This window comes from Chenopodium quinoa, unplaced genomic scaffold, assembly GCF_001683475.1.
Source record: "Chenopodium quinoa cultivar QQ74 unplaced genomic scaffold, ASM168347v1, whole genome shotgun sequence".
In the NCBI taxonomy this organism is placed as follows: domain Eukaryota; kingdom Viridiplantae; phylum Streptophyta; class Magnoliopsida; order Caryophyllales; family Amaranthaceae; genus Chenopodium; species Chenopodium quinoa.
This window is the reverse complement of record NW_018742569.1, coordinates 210,336-232,705: the sequence shown is the minus strand read 5'-3', so window position 1 is coordinate 232,705 and position 22,370 is coordinate 210,336. Positions and strand designations below refer to the sequence as shown.

General features: G+C 41.8%; 1 protein-coding gene across 1 annotated transcript; it reads right to left on the bottom strand.

Moving 5' to 3' along the window:
* Window positions 1-713: 713 nt before the first annotated feature.
* LOC110720653 lies at window positions 714-1,625 on the bottom strand. The gene has a single exon (XM_021899706.1). It carries the CDS (start codon window positions 1,623-1,625, stop codon window positions 714-716), a length of 912 nt encoding a protein of 303 aa, XP_021755398.1.
* Window positions 1,626-22,370: the final 20,745 nt, after the last annotated feature.

The window sequence follows — 22,370 nt, the reverse complement described above, 5'->3', positions numbered from 1 at the left end:
ACCGTCATACCTCCCTTTTTCAGCACTACTTGAACCGGGGATACCCAATCACTATGAGCAATTGGATAGATGATCCCTGCTTCAAGTAGCTTGGAAACCTCTTTCCTCACAACCTCTTGCATGGAAGGATTAAGCTTCCTTTGTCGTTGCCTACACGGCTTAGCACCCTCCTCTAAATCGATTTTATGCATTCATAGGGAGGGGCTTATACCCTTGAGATCATCAAGAGTATAACCCAAAGCCTTCCTATGCTTTTTTAAAACACTAAGAAATTAGGAGGTTTGCTCTTCCGTGAGGTTAGCATTGACAATGACCGGAAAAGTATCATTAGCATCCAAAAAGACATACCTCAAGCCCGAAGGTAGTGGTTTCAATTCTACCTTCGGAGCTCCCTTACCATTGGAGATTTCCTCCTCTTCTACTTGGAAGACTTCATATGTTTGGAGCGTCTCTTGGTTGGGGGTTGTCTCCTCTTTTTCATCAAGCATTTCCTCATATAATTGCATCTCCTTTTGATCACCTACCTCATTCTCATTCTACAAAACATTCTCAAGTAGATCATTAGAAGCATGCATATGAGGGTATCTAAACTCATTCATCAAGTTTTCAATTGTATCTATTCTAAAGCATTCATTGCTAGAGGAAGGTTATCTCATTACCTTATTCAAATCAAATTCGAAAGAATCATCGTCAACCTTCAAGGTCATCTTACCTTATTTGACATCAATAATTGCTTTAGAAGTAGCTAGGAATGGCCTACCCAAAATTATAGGAATTCTTTCATCTTCATCCATCTCAAGAACATAAAAGTCCACCGGAAAAGTGAACTTACCAACTCTAAGGGGTATGTCTTCAACTTTCCCTATAGGCAATTTTGTGGACCTATCCGCTAGTTGGAGGGTGATGTTTGTAGGTGAAAGGTTTCCCACATTAAGCTTTTGGTAGACCGAAAAGGGCATTAAGCTCACGCTAGCACCTAGATCACACAAAGCCTTCCCCAAATGAATCTCATTGATGGAACAGGGGATGGAAAAACTACTGGGATCTTGCAATTTGGTTGGTAGCTTACTAGAGAGAATAGCACTACAATTTGCGGTTAGGTTAACAGTTTCAACTTCTCTCCTTCCATTCAAAAGGTCTTTTAGGAATTTATAGTAGTGAGGCATCTCTTTCATAGCATCCACAAAGGGTATAGAAACATGCAAGCTCTTTACTACATCTAAATATTTTCCGAATTGGACATCAAGCCTAGACCTAGCAAATCTTTGGGGAAAAGGCAACCTTTCATTCCTAGGTTGGAGGTTAAGGGGTAAAGATGTTTGATCATTGGTGCTCTCCTTTTCAGGTTCCTTCTCTTTCTCTTTCTCACCCCTCTCATTCTTTCCGACACTTCCCTCTAGAATCTCATTCTCTCTTGATGACTCATCCTCAACCTCAAGTCCTATCCTCACATCGGGACTCTTCTCAACATTTAGATCACTCACAAGGATCTTCCCACTTCTAGTAGTAATGGCATACATAGACTTGGGGTTGACACCTTGGCTAGGTAAAGAAGAAGATGAAGAAGGGGAGGATGAAGAACTTGATTGGGCAATTTGAGAGATTTGGGTCTCAAGCATTTTCATGTGTGCCTTGATTTGTTTCTTTTCTTCCTCTTGACTCTTATTATGGTTTTCTTGATTTTTAATGAAATTTTGAAGCATAGTCATCATAGGATCCGGAGGGGCTTCTATTTGGAGGGGTTGAGTAGGGGGAATTTGAGAATGGGGCCTTACTTGGTCAAAACCGGGGGTCTACTATTTTGTGAGAAATTAGAAGCATTTTGAGGTCTATTACCCCTGGAACCCTGATTGGAATTAAAATGTTGTTGGTTGTTGGAATAGTGTTGTTGGTTTTGATTCCAATTGGGGCTTTGGTTTGAGTAGCTTCTTCCATTGTAATTGGAAGAGTTTCCCCTACCTTGGCCTTGGTTATCATAACCACCACCACTTTGATTCCGTTGATTTTGATTCCAACCACGGTTTAGGTTTTGATTCCAATTTGGCCGCATTCCATTATTTCCCTCACGGGACACAAAATTCATGGCATTAACATCTTCAACATTATCATCATATTCATGGGGAGGGGGACCTTCACTTATGGACATACATTGTTGAGAATTATGATCATAGCCTCCACATATATCACAAAACATACAACCGGGAGGCATGGCATTGTAATTAGAGGGAGAAGAAGTAGAAGGATTCATACCATGGCCTCCCTTGGGAGAAGGGGAGGAAGTATTTTGAGAACTTGATTTCATGAACTCCTCCATTTGTTTCTCTATCTTTGCCATTTGGTTGGAAAGATTTGTGATGGCATTGGTTTGCTCGACGGATTGTACCGTTCCTTTTCTAGAAGTGGCTTCCCTCTCGCCTTCGTACCAATCCTCATAATTGCGCACAACATCTTCTATGATGCTCTCCACTTCATCTTCCCTTTTGTTCATGATTGGGCCTCCGGCTCTGGCATCAAGGCTAGTCTTGCTTTGAGGGGAGAGTCCTCCGTAGAATGTTTGGAAGACTTGCCAATTAGGAATCCCATGGTGTGGGCATTGCCTTTGTAACTCTTTGAATCTCTCCCATGCCTCACAAAGAGACTCTCCACCTCTTTGGCGAAAACTTTGAATCTTTGAGCGAGCCTCGGCGGTTTTCTTGTGATTGTAAAACCTTCCTAGGAACGACATAGTTACCTCATTCCAAGTCGTGAGGGAACCGGGGGGGGACATCCTTGTTCAACCAATGTTCCGCTGCTCCCATGAGTGAGAACGGGAACATCTTCAATCTTATGTACTCTTGGGAGACTCCGTTGATCTTGATAGTGTCACAATACTTGAGAAACTCTTTAAGATGCTCATGGGGATTCTCAAATTTCCCACCGGTAAATTTCCTCTTCTCTATCATTGAAATGAAATTAGGCTTTATCTCGAAATTGTTTGCTTGAGTGGTGGGGGCTAAGATCCCACTTTGAGAGGCATAAGGTTCGGGTGCTCCAAGTTGCTTTAGTGACCTTTGATCACCCATGTTTCCTTGACCAGCCATGCTTTGTTGATTATGGTATTGGGCAAATGGGTTGGGAATTGAGCCTGTGGATGGTTCGCTCTCCTCACTTGAAATGGGTGAAGATGGGGTAGGGGAACTTCTCACTTCCTCTTGAAGTGGGTCTTCACCTCTCTCCTTTGCTTGTCTCCTCAATTGGGCTAGAGTACGCTCTAGCTCGAGGTCTATGGACACCAAAGGCCTAGAGCAATTAAGTCTTCTATGCATATACAAAGCTAAGCAGAAAGTGAGCACTGACAAGATACGGAAAAACAGAAGAATAGAAAAGAACTAGTCTCAACAAGAAAATAAACACACTATGGAAACCGTTTCCCCGGCAACGACGCCAATTTGGCGGGCGGTATTTTAGGTCGTTACTAAGACACCTCTATCAAATGATATTTGTAGTCCTACACATGCAACTAAAAGAGCATAGAGGCAAGTTAAGGGTTGAACACAGGGAAACGATTAAGCACCGCTATTTATCTCCTAATGTTAATCTAATTCGATCAAGAAGTATGGTGGGTAAAGTAATGACTAAAGGGGATAGAATAACAATTAAAACAAGAACTAGGGGGAAGGATCAAACATGCTATGAATTCAACGAAGTTGGGCATCGGAAAATAGGTTTACATGTAACCCAAGCAACTCATACAAGACAATATCAAGAATACTCTTTAATCACCTATCGGGATTAAGAGCTTTCCTAGCTAGCATACACTCACACTATCGTCGTAAGGCATACAAGATAAGGTCATGCAATAATCAATCACCTAATGACTATTCCTAAGTCGCACTATCGTCACGATTTAGTTCACGTCATTCAACCACAACATGCATATGGCCATAAACATGGAGTGGCTAATAAGTATAAGCACAAGGAAGATTTAATCACAAATATTCCAAATTCACCTAGCCTAGCATACATCAAACTCAAAGCATATCTTCACCAAACCCCTAGCAACAAGAAACTACTCACTAGTCATAACTACAACTACAATCATACTAAGCAACATTATAACCAATGAAATAGTAAGAAAGACAAAGTTTTTATCAACTAAACTAACAAAAGTAGAAACTTTAATCATAAAAACAAGAGAAAATATAGAAATATACCAAAACCTTCATTGAAATCCAAATAAAGAGCCATACATCATTCAATCTACAAGCTTGACCATACATCAATGTTGCAAAATTACTTCTTCAAAAACTAAGAGTAAAACTAATGTTGATAGACAATGAAAATTACACTAAAAACTATCAAGATTGTTCAATACAAAAGTGGCTAAAATAAAAACCTAGAAAAATTCCTTAAAAGCTCTCCTCTAAGGTTTCTATGCCAAATTAAGACCCGGCATGCCCCTCCGACCTCATGTGCTTGGAATGACTAGGCTATTCAAACACATGCAGCTTCTCGGAATCTCATTCGAGGATGAGATGGCGGGGCATATCTTGCTTGCTTCGCTCCACTCGGGCTATGATGCACTTAGAGAACATATAGTTGCAGGAAAGGAGACACACTCCTTAATGGAAGTGGTGCAACTACTCAGCTGAGCCACCGCATGTGGAATGACCAAGAGGCCCTTAAGAGCAACGAGAAGGGAGTTCAAGAAGGTTAAGGCAAAGATGCATTGCTTATATTGTGGTGGGCAAGGCCACTTCAAGAGAGAATGCAAGCTCTTTCGAGAAGAGGAAGAGAGGAATGGAGCATCTGCCTCAAGTATCTTTCTAAACACTTGTGAATTAAGCTTATCATAGGTATTGGATACCAAGTATGACTCACTTTATTTTGCCTTTTCAGGGAACAAGTGAGAAGCTTACAAGTGTTTGTGCATGGACAAGTAGACGACAAAGATGGTTTTTCGGTCGTGCTTGCATGCACTATTTTGTTTATGACAAGTAATTAAACTAATCTTAGTTTTTTCATCAAGCTTTTGAACATAATATGATCTATGGTGTTGGACAGCTAGTTATTTTGCATGTAAGACTTTGACAAAAGTTGTTTCAAAATTGTCTTGCAAATATATGTTCAATGGAAATTGCATGTTTTTACATATGATTAGACAAAAGTTGATACCACTAACTAAGAAATCTAAGAATTCAACTTCATTAATAAACATTAGTAGATATGGCTATATCTAGTTAATGTCAAATAAATCTGAATCCTTTGACAAATTCAAAGAATTTCAGAAAGAAGTTGAAAATTAAATTGGCAAGAAAATTAAAGCACTTCGATCGGATCGAGGTGGCGAATATTTGAGCCATGAATTCGACGATCACTTGAAAGAAAATGGTATTCTTTTAGAGTTGACACCTCCCGGAACTCCTCAATGGAACGAAGTATCCGAACGGAGGAATCGAACCTTGTTAGACATGGTTCTATCAATGATGGGTCATACTGAACTTCCTATCCCTTTCTGGGGACATGCGCTACAAACCGCGACACTAACACTGAACCGTGCTCCGTCAAAAGCTGTTGAAAAGACTCCATATGAATTATGGACTAAGAAACCTCCTAGGTTGTCTTTTCTCAAGATTTGGGGATGCGAAGCATATGTCAAGCGATTAATTTCGGACAAACTTCACCCCAAGTTGGATAAGTGTTTCTTCGTAGGATATCCAAAAGAAACTAATGGGTATTACTTCTACAATAAATCCGAGAACAAAGTGTTTGTTGCTCGTGATGGTGTCTTTTCGGAGAAGGAACACCTTTCCAAAATGACAAGTGGGAGGAAAATCAAACTCGACGAAGTTTGAGAGGACGAGCAACAATGTCAACCTGATAAAACTGACAATCTAAGTGCTTTGGAAGCAGCTGAGAGGATTGGTCAGAATCAAACAGACAATGTATAGGCTCAACCTATTACCCTTCGTAGGTCGCAACGACAAAGATCTCAACCAGACAGATACCTTGGTATTGATTTAACCGATGATCAAGACATCCCAGTTATGGATGGAGATGAGCCAGCGACATACAAGCAAGCTATGACGAGCCCTGACTCTTCTAAATGGCAAGACGCCATGAAATCCGAGATGGACTCCATGTCTGAAAATCATGTCTAGGACTTGGTGAATTTGCCCGAGGGTTACACACCCATTGGTTGGAAATGGATCTTCAAATTGAAGACAGACAAGGATGGAAATGTTTCTATAAACAAGGCTAGACTGGTGGCAAAAGGTTATAGACAAATCCACGGGATTGACTATGATGAACCCTTTTCACCAGTTGCAATGCTAAAGTCTGTCCGGATTATTCTAGCGATTGCTGCATATTACGATTATGAAATATGGCAGATGGATGTTAAAACCGCCTTCCTAAATGGGAATTTGAAAGAAACTGTGTACATGACACAGCAAGAAGGTTTTGTCGATCCGAGCAACGCTGGAAAGGTTTGCAAGCTTAAGAAGTTCATTTATGGACTAAAGCAAGCCAGCAGGAGTTGGAATCTGGGATTTGATGAAGCCATCAGCAAGTTTGGGTTTCATCAAGAATCCAGATGAATCTTGTGTGTACAAGAAAGTAAGTGGGAGTAACATCACATTCCTAGCCCTATACGTCGACGACATACTACTCATTGGAAACAGCACAAAACTACTGGAGTCCGTAAAGGGCTGGTTAGGAAAGTGCTTTTCAATGAAGGACTTAGGAGAGGCACGGTATATATTGGGCATCAAGATCTACAAGGATAGATCTAACAGGATGATTGGATTGAGCCAGAGTACTTACATTGATAAAGTACTAGCATGATTCAACATGGAGAATGCCAAGAGAGGGCATCTACCCATGTCCCATGGCGTAACTCTCAGCAAGAAACAGTGTCCACAGACACCTTTTGAGCGACAGAGAATGGATCAGATTCCATATGCTTCGCTAATTGGGTCGATCATGTATGCCATGATATGTACCAGGCCAGATGTCTCGTATTCCTTGAGTGCTACGAGCCGATGCCCATCAAACCCAAGATAGGCGCATTGGACTGCGGCCAAGAATATCCTGAAGTACCTGAAAAGGAACAAGGATAAATTCCTGGTTAATGATGGCCATAAAGACCTGGTTGTTGAAGGTTACACCGACGCTAGCTTCCAGACTGACAGAGACGACTTCAAGTCACAGTCAGGATACATATTCTGTTTGAATGGAGGAGCGTTTAGCTGGAAGAGTGCCAAGTAGAGCAAAACTGCAGACTCTACAACTGAAGTCGAATACTTGGCTGCTTCTGAAGCTGCAAAGGAGGCTGTTTAGATTCGCAAGTTCATCAGTGAACTTGGTGTTGTACCCTCCATCAAGGGTCCAATAGATCTCTACTATGACAATAATGGAGCTATCGCTCAAGCTAGAGAGCCAAGAGAGCGCCAGAAGGTCAAACATGTCCAAAGGCGATTTCACATGATAAGGGAATGGAAATTAGAAGGTGAAATCAGAATTTGCAAGATCGGCACGGATGATAATGTGGCCGATCCTTTGACTAAACTTTTGCCTCAAGTGAAACACAACAAGCACGTTGAGGCAATGGGAATTAAGCACATCAGACACTAGCTTTGAAATTCCCTGTACATGTGTATTAATCAAACTGTTTGTTTTAATGTAAGACATTGTATTGAAACCATTCATTTATGGAGTAATTAATTTTGTGCAAAATTATCATTCACTCCATTACTATTTAATTGTGTTTTAGAATTAAATAATGAGTCCATTCGATTTATGAAAATATTCAAAACAGGGTATCAAGACCTTGTCTTGGATAAAGAAACACTTGTTAAGTGAACATTGAATATTTAAATCGAAAATTATCCCTAATCGAGGTCATCTAAGTGATGGACGATTGGGTGACCACCAGAGATTAGTGTGTAGTATGATTTACAGCACCGTTTCTTGTGGTGCAAGAACATGATGGTCATAATCATTTGCACAGGTGTTAGTTTGGAACTGCACTGGATCGACCTATGAGAGTACTTTAAGAGATTCAAAATTGTCATACGTACATTTCTCATTATAGTTATCAAAACTCGTTTCCTCGACCATGAGTATTGTGAAGTTTTCTTGTTTGAAAACTAGTCTCTTTGATGTTGCCTAACGTTTGTCGTAACTGGGGATTAATAACGGGAACACTCGGGAGATTAGGTCCTCTTAGTAAGAGAAACTTACAGTACAAGACTAGGAATGTCCCCCTATCAAAAAAAGGGATTATGTCTTTGTTATTTACAAGGCCGCTCGATGAGCGAGACTGTGAAAATGCATGGCTATGCTCGGATAGATTTTAGAAATCATCTGCTTATTTACAATCGAACTCAGAGATCGAGAAACACTTCTGAATGTAATAAGGAAGACAATGAATCTTACCTTATAGTTGACGAAGAGACATTAAGCGACATAGGAAATGGGCTATACACTATATGCACACTTGTCCGGAAGGACAAGTGGGAGATTGAAAGGAATGGTATCCTTCCAAAAAGTGTATTATTCTGATAGAGGGTTCAAAATTATTACAGAGCTAATTCTTCAGTAAGGTCAAGTGATCGGAATGCCTAGGTGGAAGCCGCTTTCGATCAGTAATATTAAGGTAGAATTAATATTACAGCTTAATCATAACTGCACCCTTTGGATCGAACCCAATCGAATAACCGATCCGAGACGACGAATTAATCCGAAAGTATAAATGAGTCGGTGGAGTTTTACAAATACAGACGTCGGATATCGAGCCGAGGGTGTCAAGACCGAGCGTCGCAAAATCACAGGCAACAAATACGAGCATAGCCGTAGCTAGGCTAGGCTAGCTCATCGCAAGCCTAGGCGTACCATGTGTGTGCTAGGCGCACCATGGTTTGCTAGGTGCACCATGCGTGCTAGGTGCACTAGGCTTCCTATCGCAGCACTGCAACGTGCGTGCATGGGTGCCTAGGCACTATCGCACCAAGCACAGCACCGTTGTGTGCGTGCATGTGCGTAGGCGCCATCGCAGAAGCAGCCTCGCACAGCAGCAACATGGTAGGCCTTGTGTGCGTATGCGTGTGCTTATGCCTAGGGCCATCGCATGCCATCGCAGCATCACAGCACCAAGCTTCGCATGCTTATGCGTGTGGCTGGCGAGGCGATACCTAGCATGCGTGGCTCACCAGCAGCACGCATGCTAGGAAGTGCGAAGGGGGCATTGTTATGCCTGTGTGATGGCGAGAGAGTCAAGTGTCAGCGCTAGTAGCTAGCAGCGCCTAGCACTAGCACGCAGCAGCATCATACGCATCGCCCAGCACAGCACGCATATGCTGGCTGGGGTGATGCGGGGCTTGCTGGCTGGTGCTAGCTGGAAGCACTAGCTGGTGTGCCTAGCTTGTTGCCAGCCCAGCAGCCCTCCTAGGCCGGTTTTGTGAGGGTGGGGACCAAGGAATTGGAGCATGCCTTGGGGAGCAAGGCAATGGTCCCCCCAAAGTTCATGGTCCTCACCTAACTCTCTCTCTCCCCTTGACACTTGTTGCATTGTGATTGATTTGATTATTAATTTAATTTGGAATTAAATTAAGTATCAAAATTATTCATTCTCCCACATTGGATGGGAAATGATGATCAAAGGTTCATTTCACTATAAGTACCAAAGTTTGGGTATTTGGGAAAGAATAACCTTGAGTGGAATTAAAAGGCAACTCTTGATTTGAGTAAACCTTGATTCGTAAAACTCATAGTTTTATTTGTCCGAGTCTCGACTAACCTTCGAGACTTAGGATGCTCGGGTCGGGTTCGAGGGTACGATCCCGTTGGAGACCTCGTATATTTGGGGTTCAAGTAAGAGCTCATAGTCGAACAAAACATGTGTCAAAGGTATAATCTTTTATCCTTGATTATGTTTTAATTATGTATTGCTTGTTAATTGCATTTATTATGGGGGCGAGTCTTGGCGGGTTTCTTTCTGCGTAGGGAGAGTCACTACGAAACCCAAAAAAAAATAGGTGATTCCTATCCTCAATAGCATTACCACATAGTAAGCAGGTACTATCCTGACATATGGCCCAATCAGCTAGCATGCTCCTGGTTCTCGGTTTGTTTTGCACAGCCAGCCACAGAATAAAAGAATGCTTTGTGAGCCCTGAAGCCACTTATAAACTGTCGAAATGTTATATTTATGGCTCAACCACCCATTATTGTTAAAACCCTCTCTCAAACTGTCTTTAACCTTGCACAGCTTCTTCCAAGCCCACCCTGCACTCTTCATTGGCTTGTAGTCCCACCATTCCTCTTCTTTAATATACAAAGTGTTAACCCATTTAATCCATAAAGAATCCTCTTTTTGGGCTATCTTTCTTGGGCTATCCATAAAGAGTTGCTGAGTTCCAAGTTGCACAGTCTCTCACACCAAGACCACCAGCTTTCTTAGGCTTACAAATCCAATCCAATGATAATGGGGGGGTCTCTCTCAACACAGCATCCCCACCCTAGATAAAAGCTCTACATAATTGAGTAATTCTCTTATTTACTCCAGCTGGAAGCAGGACACATTGAGCCCAGTAAGTGTGTAAACTAGGAAGCACTGAGTTAACCAGCAAGACCGTACTTGCATAAGACAAGTTCCTACTAGACCAACAGGTTATTTTAACCACCATTTTGTCAATGAAGCTATCAAAATCAATAATTCACAAGTATCTAGCATTCAGAGGGATGCCAAGATACTTAAATGGAGTAGAGCCTTCAACAAACCCAGAAACCATCAAAATTTCCTGTTTCACATCCTCAAGAACATTCCCAAAGTATATGGCTATTTTCTCAGCATTGGCATGAAGACCAAAGCACTTCTCAAAAGTTTTTAGAGCCCTCACTAGGAGTGACACAGAGGCACTGTTACCATACCTAAACAACATGAGGTCATCAGCAAAAGCAAGGTGGTTCAACTAGAGCTTTTGGCATCTTGAATGAAACCTAAAAACTCTCACACCTCCCACTTTTCTCATCAATCTGGACAGATACTCCATAACAATTACAAACAGAAGAGGGGACATGGGATCACCCTGCCTTATTCCTTTCTTCCCCTTAAAAAACCATTCAAGCCACCATTTATCATTATAGAAAAGGAGGGAGAAGAGACACTGCATGATCCATTTGATAAACACATCAGGGAATTTAAGACCAACCGGCATATTTTGTATGAAATCCAAGCTAATAGAATCATAAGCTTTCTTGAGGTCAACCTTTACAGTACACCTAGGGGCTTTTCTTTTATTATTATAATATTTTAGATATCCTGGCATATCAACACATTATTAAGAATAGATCTACCAGCTACAAAGTGTTGGGTTTCGTAGTGACCCTCACTACGCGGAAAAAAAAACCCCCCAAGACCTGCCCCGATAACTAAAGCAATTAAGACAAGCATAAACATAATTAAGCAATAATTAAAAGAAGAGTGAAAGAAGTTATACCCTCGATGCGTGCTTTGCTCGCAAATCGAGCTCTTACTTCGAAAGCTCGAACGTCACTAGTGTTAACGCCTCCAACGGCTCGTACCCATGAACCTGACCCGAACGGTCCATGTCGCGAAGGTTAGTCGGGACCCGACCAATAAAAACTTGGAGTTTTACGAACTTAGAGGTTTTCTCACCTAATGGGAGATTCCTCATTGAGTTCTACTCAAGTGTTTTCTCAAATGCCCAACCATTGGGTATTTATAGAGAAAATCAACTTGTCATCCCATTCATGATCAATGTGGGACAATTGCATTTTTCTATTAATTTATTTTAATCAAAAACAAATTAAGAACCAATGCAATCAATGAGTAACAAGTGGCACATGGAGAGTAGAGGGTAGGTAAGGACCATTCAAAGAGGGGGGGACCATGGCCTTACTTCCCAAGGCAATGCCCACAACCCTTGGTCCCCACTTTTCTCAAATAGGAGCCTTGCACGCATGAGCCTAGCACACTGATATACGAGGCACACGCACACACACGCACAGCCCAGCATGCCTAGCACGCTGCTGGCTGGTGCGTGTGTTGCATGCGATGCTGCGAAGCACTAGGCTGCCATGGTCATGTTGTTGCTGCCAGCGTCTAGCATGCTAGCAAGGCTGCTAGCACCCAGCGTGCTAGCTAGGCTGCCAGCGCTCAGCATGCTAGCTTGGCCGCTAGCGCCCAGCATGCTAGCTAGGCCGCTAGCGCCCAGCACCATGCACAGCATGGCATGCTACTATGCGATGGTGTGGGGCTGCCATGGTCAGCTAGCATCATGAGCCTAGCATGCATAGCATACTAGGTTTGCGGTGGGGCTTGCCTAGCCTAGCACTCACATGGCTAGGCCAATGCGAGGCTACGGCTAGGCACGTACTTGTAACTCGATTGATTTTTCACCTTGTCGAATTCTAAATTTGACTCGACTTGCAACGCTCGATCTCGACGCTCTAAGCTCGATATCCGACGTCTTTATTCGTAAAACTCCGACAACTCATCAAAATCCTTCGGATTGATTCGTCGTCTCGGATCGGTTGTTCGATTGGGTTCGACCCGAAGGGTTTAGTCAAGATTAAGCTGTAATATTAATTGTACATTAATATTACTGATCGGAAGCGGCCTCCACCTAGACATTTCGATCACTTAACCTTACTGAAGAATTAGCTTTCCGATAATTCTGAACTTTCTATCGGAATAATACACTTGTTGGAAGGACACCATTGCTTTCACAAAGGCACTCTGAACCTCACTAATTAATCCAAGAAGCACTTCCTTAAGCCTGGCACAGATCATTTTGGAAATGATCTTATACAGCACATTACAGCATGCAATAGGTCTAAATTGACTAACCTTAGTTGCATTCTCAATTTTAGGAACCATAGTGAGCACAGTAGCATTTACTGGACTCAGCAATCTTCCCTGTTGGAAAAATTTAACACAAATTCAGTAATATCCTCTCCCACAATATGCCAAGCCACTTTGAAAAACTTGTTAGAGAACCCATCTAGCCCAGGAGCCTTGTTCTCATCAATATCCCATAGAGCATTCCTAACATCAGCAGCTGTAAAAGGCCTGCAAATAGATCTGCCCTGCTCCTCACTCAACACCTCACCCATATTCAGAACACCTTGGTGCACCCTTCTGTCCATGGACCTAGAAGTGCCCAACAATTGCTTATAAAACCCAATAAACACCTTAGCAATCTCATCAAGCTTCTGAGACATCTTACCATCCTCCCACTAAATACTGCAAATGCTGTTTTGCACTCTCCTTTTTCTCAGGCAAGAATGAAAATAGGCAGTATTTACATCCCCATCTTTAAGCGAATGAAGCTTAGCCTTTTGACTTAGGAATTCTTGTTTTCTACTATGAGCTTCAGCATACTTATTTCTAACTTCATATTCTTGTGCAATTAAACTCTCATTTACAGGATCTAGGTTCAACTGGGCTTACACCTTAATCATCTCAGCCTCTAAAGAGTCATCATCACTTAGGACAGTAGAAAAATGCTGCTTGTTTAAGGCTTTTAAAGCATCTTTAACCGACTTGATCTTCTTTACAACAGAAAACATAGGAGTACCTTGAATATGACAATTCCAACTATTAGCAATTAAATTCAGAAAACCAGGAAACTCAGTCCATTTGTTGAAGAACTTGAATGGTTTCTTAGTAGAACCAACACTTCCCAAAATATTAACCACACATGGACAATGATCCATGAGGCCCTCAGGTAAGAATACAGTGCTTGCATTGTGAAACTTATCCAGCCATGCTACATTCCCAAGAACTCTATCAATTCTTGAACACTCTCTCCCAGCCCCAAGTGTAGAAAAAACCATCTGTTTTGACCTCACTAAGATTATTATGTCTAATACAAGTTCTGAATCTTTCAACTTTAGTCAAGGTCACTGGTGATCCAACTCTATCTTCAAGGTTTAAGGCATTATTAAAATCACCACACACCACCCAAGGATTAGACAAATTATTCCCAAACTGACCTAATTGCTTCCATAGAAACTCTCTGCCATCTTGATCATTAACCCCATACACCATTGAGCAATAAAACCAGACCCCTGAAGCATTTTGCATAACTTTGACATGAATTACCTGCATCTCCATTCTTATCACATCGACACTAAAGATCTCAGGCCTCCAAAAAATCTAAATTCTTCCATGAACACCCTTACCATAGTTAGCTACAACAGACCACTCATTACAAAAGCTAGTGAAGACCTTCCCAAACTTAGCAGCCTTCACTTTGGTTTCTAGAGACCAAAAAAACCTATCTCATGATTTCTAAGAAAAGAAAGAACATCACTTATTCTTCCAGGTTTGTTCAGGCCCCTTATGTTCCAAAATCCCATTTATTCATGAGGGATATAGGATTACCCTCCTCCCCTCTTACCACCATACAAAACACTTCCATCTCTCACTCTTGGGCTATTGATTTTGCCATTCCTAGTCTCACCAACCAAATCCTCCACCAACATTTCAAATTTGTTCTAAGTCACAACATCATATCCATTGTCCTGCTCCTCCCTAGATTGTTGATTCCTCCTGTCTTGCTGTTTCCAGCCACCCTGATCATTCACAGTCTCACTTTGGTTTGATTCATTTAGCTTTGTTGAATACATTTGACTTTCATTTGATTCAAAAAGCTTTGTTTAATTTGAATGTATTTGACTCTCATTTGTTTTAATTAGCTTTGTTGAATGCATTTGACTCTCATTTGATTCAAAAAGCTTTGTTTGAATGTGTTTTACATTCATTTTATTGAATTAGGTTTTTTAAATGTATTTGACTTTCACTTGATTCAAAAAGCTTTGTTTGAATGTGTTAGACTTTGATTTGGTTCAATTAATTTTGTTGAATACATTTGACTTTTATTTGATTCAATTAGCTTTATTAAATGCTTTTGAATTTTCTTTGATTTAGAAAGCTTTGTTTGAATTCTTTTCACTTTGGGTTGATTCATTTAACTTTCTTGAATGCATTTGATTTAATTAACTTTGTTGAATGCATTTGACTTTTATTTGATTCAAAAAGGTTTGTATGAATGTGTTTGACTTGCATTTGATATAATTAGCTTTGGTGAATGAAATTAACTTTCATTTTATTCAACAAAGCTTTATTTTAATTTATATAACTTTGATTTGATTCAATGAGCTTTGTTGAATGTATTTGACCTTCATTTGATTCAATTAGCTTTGTTTAAATGAGTTTCCCTTTGGTTTGATTCATTTAGTTTAGTTAAATGAATTTGACTTTCAATTGATTCAATTAGCTATGTTGAATGCATTTGACTTTTATTTGATTTAAAATGCTTTGTTAGAATGTGTTTGACTAAAAATTGATTCAATTAGCTTTGATGAATGCATTTTACATTCAATTGATTAAGTTAGCTTTGTTTGGATGTGGTTCACTTTGGTTTGATTCATTAGGTTTTGTTGAATGCATTTGACTTTCAATTGATTTAATTAGCTATGTTGAATGCATTTGACGTTTATGTGATTGAAAAGCTTTGTTGAATGCATTTGCCTTGCATTTGATTAAAAAGATTTTCTTAAACATGTATGACTTTGATTTGATTCAATTAGTTTTGTTGAATGCATTTGACTTTCTTTTGATTTAATTTGCTTTGTTTAATGCATTTGATGTCATTTGATTCAAAAAGCTTTGTTTGAATGTGTTTGATTTTCATTTGATTTACTGTGCATTTTTTAATGCATTTGAATTTCGTTTGATTTGATTAGCTTTGTTGATTGCATTTCGGTTTTCTTTGATTTAATTAGCTTTGTTTAAAGGTGTTTAACTTTCATTTGGTTCAATTACCTTTGTTGAATGCAATGACTTTCATTTGATTCAAAAAGGTTTGTATGAATGTGTTTAACTCGCATTTGATTCAATTAGCTTTGTTGAATGCAATTACCTTTCACTTGATACAAAAGGCTTTATTTGAATGTATTTGATTTTCATTTTATTCAACTAGCTTTGTTGAATGCATTTGACTTTGAATTAATTATTTACCTTTGTTGAATGCATTTGACTTTCATTTGATTCAAAAAGCTTTGATTTCATTTGTTTGGATGTGACTTGATTCAATTAGCTTGGTTGAACGCATTAGACTATCATTTTTTGATTCAATTGGCTTTTTTTGAATGTGGTTAACTTTCATTTAATCTAATTAGATTTGTTGAATGCATTCGAATTTCACTTGATTCAAAAATATATGTTTGAATGCGTTTAATTTTAAATTGATTCAATTAACTTTGTTGAATACGTTTGACTTTTATCTGATTCAATTAGCTCTGTTGAATTCTTTTGAATTTCGTTTGATTCAGGAAGCTTTGTGTGAATTTGTTTCACTTTTTGTTAATTCATCTAGCTTTGTTGAATGTATTTGACTTTCATTTGATTCAATTACATTTGTTGAATGCATTTGACTTTTATTTTATTCAAAAAGGTTTATATGAATGTTTTTAACTTCCATTTGATTCAATTAGCTTTGTTGAATGCAATTAACTTTCACTTGATTTAAAAGGCTTTATTTAAATGTGTTTGACATTCATTTGATTTAATTGGCTTTGTTGAATGTATTTATCTTTGATTTGATTATTTAGCTTTGTCGAATGCTTTGACTTTATTTTGATTCAAAAAAGCTTTATTTTAATTTTTTTGACTTTGATGTGATTCAATTAGCTTTGTTGAATGCATTTGACTTTTATTTTTTTTTTAATTTTCTTTGTTTGAATGTGGTTCACTTTGGTTTGATCCATTATGTTTTGTTAAATGCATTTGACTTCCAATTGATTTACTTAGCTATGTTGAATGCATTTGACTTTTATTTGATTGAAAAGCTTTGTTGAATGCATTTGAATTTCATTTGATTAAAAAGGTTTTTTTGAACGTGTTTAACTTTGACATGATTCAATTAGTTTTGTTGATTGCATTTTGTTTAGGGGATTTTTCCCCGCTACGTGGACCAATCAGCACCTACCACATGTTAGCCACAAGGACCATTCAGGGTCTGCCACGTGTTATGCTTCGAAAGGTCCAACATGAACCAATCGTGCCACGCCACATGGCCCATTATCTACCAACCTGAAAAACGGCCATCACAGGCCCGAATCCCTGGGCAAGCCCAATCAATCCTAGGTTTACCATTTAGTCTAGTATTGGGCGTGCACTTCGAGGCTATAAACTAAGTAATTATCCTTCATAAAACACATTCAGAATTAATTAATCATCTCACCAAGTGAAACCTAAACCCTCAAGCATACTACTTACTAGACCAAACTTAGCATTAATCACACACCTCGATCGCTCCTCCCCTTAGAGGAACTAGATCACCTTTACTTTTCCGCATTCTTTACTCCACATACAAGGAACTAACTTGATCCTCGGAGGAAGAGCTCCCACCACCCGGAGTCTCTGTTGTTTTGCAGGTACAGGCGCACAGATCCAGTCCCGGAATTGTAACTCTTCCGCAGGACATCAAAAAACCCCGAAACATTTTGGCGCCGTTTGTGGGGAGAGTACTTTCGAGATCGAATCACAATCTGTACCGATTCTAAGTGAGAAGTGTCCCATGGACGACCTCCTGGTTCAGACGGACCAGGATACTAACAATGAGATTGAAGTCGAGACTCATACGGCCTCTGACGGGACCTTAAGAGCTCGACGCACCCGTCCCACTGAAAGGAGGGAACGGGAGGACTGCCTGGTTGGATCTAGTAAACCAGCCGGCCAGCCGCTTGATCATCAACAGGTGGCTGAGAGATTTGCCCCCATCACAAGAAACGAACTCATGACCTTCATGAATAGTTTCAAGGGGGAGATCCAGGAGCTTATCAACAAAAGGACAACCGTTCCACCAAAGGAACTGTCGGCAAGAAGACCCTCTCAATCAGGGAGGAAGAAGCTTGTAAAGGATCAGGAGGCAACTCCTTCCCCTAAACCTAAGGAGAGGGAGCCACTAGTGATCGACCTAACTAAGTACCACTTTCCCTCACCAGGGAAGAGAAAGCCCATCCGTCATGTTCAGCCGAACGCGTCAAAGAAAACATACTCTGATGCTAGAATGTTGCTTGAGCAGAAGAAGAATGACCAACTGTCAGAGTCGGCCTCTACGTCTGATTGTTAAGACAGGCTACATAATACCTCTCTGAGGTATTCAAAATCAAATTATGAGAGCCAGACGCCCGGAGCCTCCTCTCAATCTGGTTCCCAAAAGAATCAGGCGGCACCGTATGTGCCTCCTCAAACCTACGTCCCGCAGTCCCAATATTTCATGCAGCCTACTCTTTTTGGAGGAAAGGCGGCAAGGAATGTCCAGCCTTTTGACTGGCAACTTAGTTTACTCAAACTTGGAGAACACTCATCCGCCTTCTCTAAGGAAATAATAGAGGTCGCCCAGCCGGCCAAAGTAAAAAATGTGTTGGTAGGGGCATATGATGGCACTACCAACCCAGAAGATCAGATGATGGCATACACCAACCTTATGTACCTCCAAGGGTTGGATGATGCCACATGGTGCAAGTGTTTCCCGGCCACATTGAAGGGCGTCGCCCAACAATGGTTTGGCAACTTGTCGGCCGGGTGTATTAACAATTTCAAGACCCTCTCCTACTTGCTCACATAAACTTCGCAATGAACATTCCTGCTAAGAAGACCACCCTTGATCTGGGGGCCATACAGCAGGGAGAGAAGGAGGGACTTCTCTCTTACATCAAGAAGTTAAATCTGATGAGAATTCAGATACAAGGACTTCCTGATGAAGTAGCTTATACAGACTTTTTTAAAGGTCTGAAGGATGGTCGAACTTCAAATTCGACCTCGTCAGAAAGAGGGTGACCACCCTCCAAGAATTATTGATGGATGCGGACGCCTACATTCAGGCAACTGACCTCTGTAATGTTGGAAAATAGTCGGACCACAAAAACTTCGACAAAAGAGAAAGCCAGCCAAAGCAGTCGGCCAATAAGGAAGAGAAAAAGAGAAAAGAAGTCTGGGCGACCTGTAGGGTTTCGTAGTGACCCGACACTACGCGGAAGGAAACCCACCAAGACCCGCCCCTTAATTAAAACAATTAACAAGCATATTAAACTTAATCAAACAAGATAAAGAACAAGAATTATACCTTTGTCGCGTGCTTCGCTCCCAAAGAGCTCTTACTTCAAAATCCCGAAAACACGAGATCTCCGACGGATCGTACCCTCGACCCGACCCGAGCGTCCTAAGTCTTGAAGGTTAGTCAAGACCTGGACAAAATAACTATGAGTTTTACGAATCAAAGGTTTACTCTTAATTAGAGTTGCCTTTTTAATTCCACTCAAGGTTGTTCATTTCCCAATACCCAAGCTTGGTATTTATAGGGAAATGAACCTTTGATTTTTCATCCTCCACCAATGTGGGAGTGTTGAAAATAAATGATTTATTTAATTTCCAAATTAAATAAATAAGCAAGTTAATCATATTGCGACAAGTGGCATGATCACATGCAAAAGAGTGGTGGCCAAGGTTAGGTGGGGGACCATATGCCTTGCTCCCCAAGGCCTTGATTTGGTCCCCACATCCTTGCACAAAACCAGCTCAAGGAAGGCTAGCTGGCTGCCAGCTAGCACTACCTTGCTGCCTAGCACCCCAGCCAGCCAGCCAGTGCGTGCTGCTGATGGGCTGGTGCTAGTGATGTGTGCTTACGATAGGCTAGCACGCACACATACCTTGCGCACTGGCCCCAGCAGCCCACGCACAGGCTAGCACGCACACATACCTTGCGCACCATTGCTAGCACAGCCAGCATGCGTGCTGCTAGCGAGCCACGCATGCTGGCCCCTTCCTCCGCATCGTGCTACGCAAAACGCAGCGTGCTACGCACCACGCAACACTCGCACACGCATCAGCCAGTGCCTAGCACTGCTATGCTTGGTGCGAGGCACGCACACACGCACTTGCACATGCGCCAATGCCTAGCACTTCGATGGTTGTGCTTGGTGCGTGTGTGGCCTTGCCATACGCACCCAGGCTAGCACGGTGCTAGGTGCGATGACCTGCCTGGTGCTTGTGGTGCTTGCGATAGGCTTCCATGCGCACCTAGGCACCCAGGCTAGCACGGTGCTAGCTGCGATGGGCTGCCTGGTGCTTGTGGTGCTTGCGATAGGCTGCCTTGGTGCCTAGGCATGATGCTAGGGCTGCGATGGTGCGCCTAGCACACCTAGTGTGCTTAAACTTGCGCCTAGCCATGCTAGGTGCATGCTAGCTCGAACTAGCCTAGCATCCACATGGTTAGACCATTGTGGTGCCACGGTTATACTTGTCGCTTTGTGATTTTGCGACGCTCGGTCTCGACGCCCTAAGCTCGATATCCGACGTCTGTATTCGTAAAACTCTGTCGACTCATTAAATCCTTTCGGATTAATTCGTCGTCTCTGATCGGTGATTTGATTGGGTTCGACCCGAAGGGTTCAATTAAGATTAAGCTGTAACATCAATTGTACATTGATATTACTGATCGAAAGCGGCCTCCACCTAGGCATTCCGATCACTTGACCTTACTAAAGAATTAGCTCCGTAATAATTCTGAACCCTCTATCAGAAGAATACACTTATTGGAAGGACATCATTCCTTTCACGGCCGACTCCTCTAAACAACCGTCCTAGAAGAAGAAGAGGGAGTTTAAACCATACACCATCAGGCGTCTAGATGTTAACTCCGTCGACCAGGGACGGACCTCCAACAATTCATTTCCTGAAGTTGTTATCACTGAGGAAGACTACGGAGGAATCAGGGGGCCGCGACCCCATTGTAATTTAATGCAAGGTGGCCAACCAGAGAGTTGGCCGGATTCTCATAAATACCAAGAATTCATCTGATCTCATCAGCAACAAGTGCTTGGCATAGCTCAAGTACAAGACCGACAACATACACCCAGTCTCCCATCCTTTAGTGGGATTTGGAGGAGGAGTCGTACACCTAGTTGGACGGGTGGATCTGCCTATCCGCCTGGGTGAGAAAGGAGAGGGTCGTCACATGGTGGTCTGGTTCTTGGTGGTTGAAGAACTGTCGGCCTACAACATGATCTTAGGGCGACCCACCCTGAACATTTCAAAAGCTGTCATCATTCCCTCGCTCATGCTTCCTAAGTTTGAGAGGGATGACAGAACCGTTGGCTCCCTAAGGGGAGACCAAAAGATAGCCAGGGATTGTTATCTCTCTGATATGAAGCCCACTGTGGTGGCATCCGGCCCCAATGGAGAGACTACGGACCTTGAGCAAGTCAAGGGAGCCGAGCCTGCCCTAATAGCAGCCGGAAAGAAAAGAAAGGCCACCCATCTAGAGGCCGAGAGAAAAGAAAACAATAGCAATCATTGGCGGAGGAACGGTAAGATGAGTTCCGCCCTCAGCCGGCTGGTGAACATGTAGACGTCGTCCTGGACGACTCTCGCCCTGAGAGAATAGTTAAGGTTAGGACGACTGCTTTTGTTGAGCTTGGTGCTGAATTACACCAACTGCTAAGGGAATTCAAAGATGTATTTGCATTTGAAGTTCATGAGATGCCAGGCATAAGTCTGGACCTATCCGTACATAAGCTTGTTGTGGATCCCAAAAAGAAGCCGGTCAGGCAAAAAAAGAGGAACCATGGTGAAGAACGAAGCCAAATGAAAGTCGTTTATGTGGAATTAACCAGGCCGACTGATCATGAGAATTCTGAGCAGGTCTAGAAAGTTTATGTGGACGGGAGCTTTACAATGAATGGTTGTGGAGCAGGCGTCATATTCCAGTCCCCTGAAGGGGTCAGGTACGAGTACGCCCTATGGTTTAAGTTCAAAGCCTCGAACAATGAGGTGGAATATGAAGCCCTTTTGGCTGGCATCCACATGTGTAAGGCGGCCGGGGCAAGAAAGATAGCCGCCTATTCTGGCTCACAACTGATCGTAAGCTAATACCATGGTGACTATGAAACCACAAATCCGGCTATGATCAAGTACCTACAAGCGGTAAAATAGGAGGTCGGGTCACTTGAAGAATTTCACCTAAATCAAGTTCCCAGGTCTGAGAATAACCAGGCGGACGCCCTCTCCAAACTAGCATCATTAGCTTCCTACGACACACCGAGGACGGTTTTCTGGGAAGTAATGGAGAAACGAAGCATCAAGGAGGACCCTATTGGGATCCTAGACAGAAGCTCCACCTGGATGGATGACATCCGGCATACCTAACAGACGGCACCTTACCGGCTACTCACTCAGAGGTGATCCTACTGAAAAAACGGGCGTCCAACTTTGAAATGCATAAAGGGGAACTCTTCAAAAAGGGCTATCTCCAACCTCTCTTCAAATGTGTCACCCCGAAAAAGGGGCAAGAGAT

What these genes read in the sequence shown, in the direction of transcription:
- LOC110720653 (XM_021899706.1), bottom strand. Translation starts at nt 1,625, where the DNA reads ATGAAAATGCTTGAGACCCAAATCTCTCAAATTGCCCAATCAAGTTCT.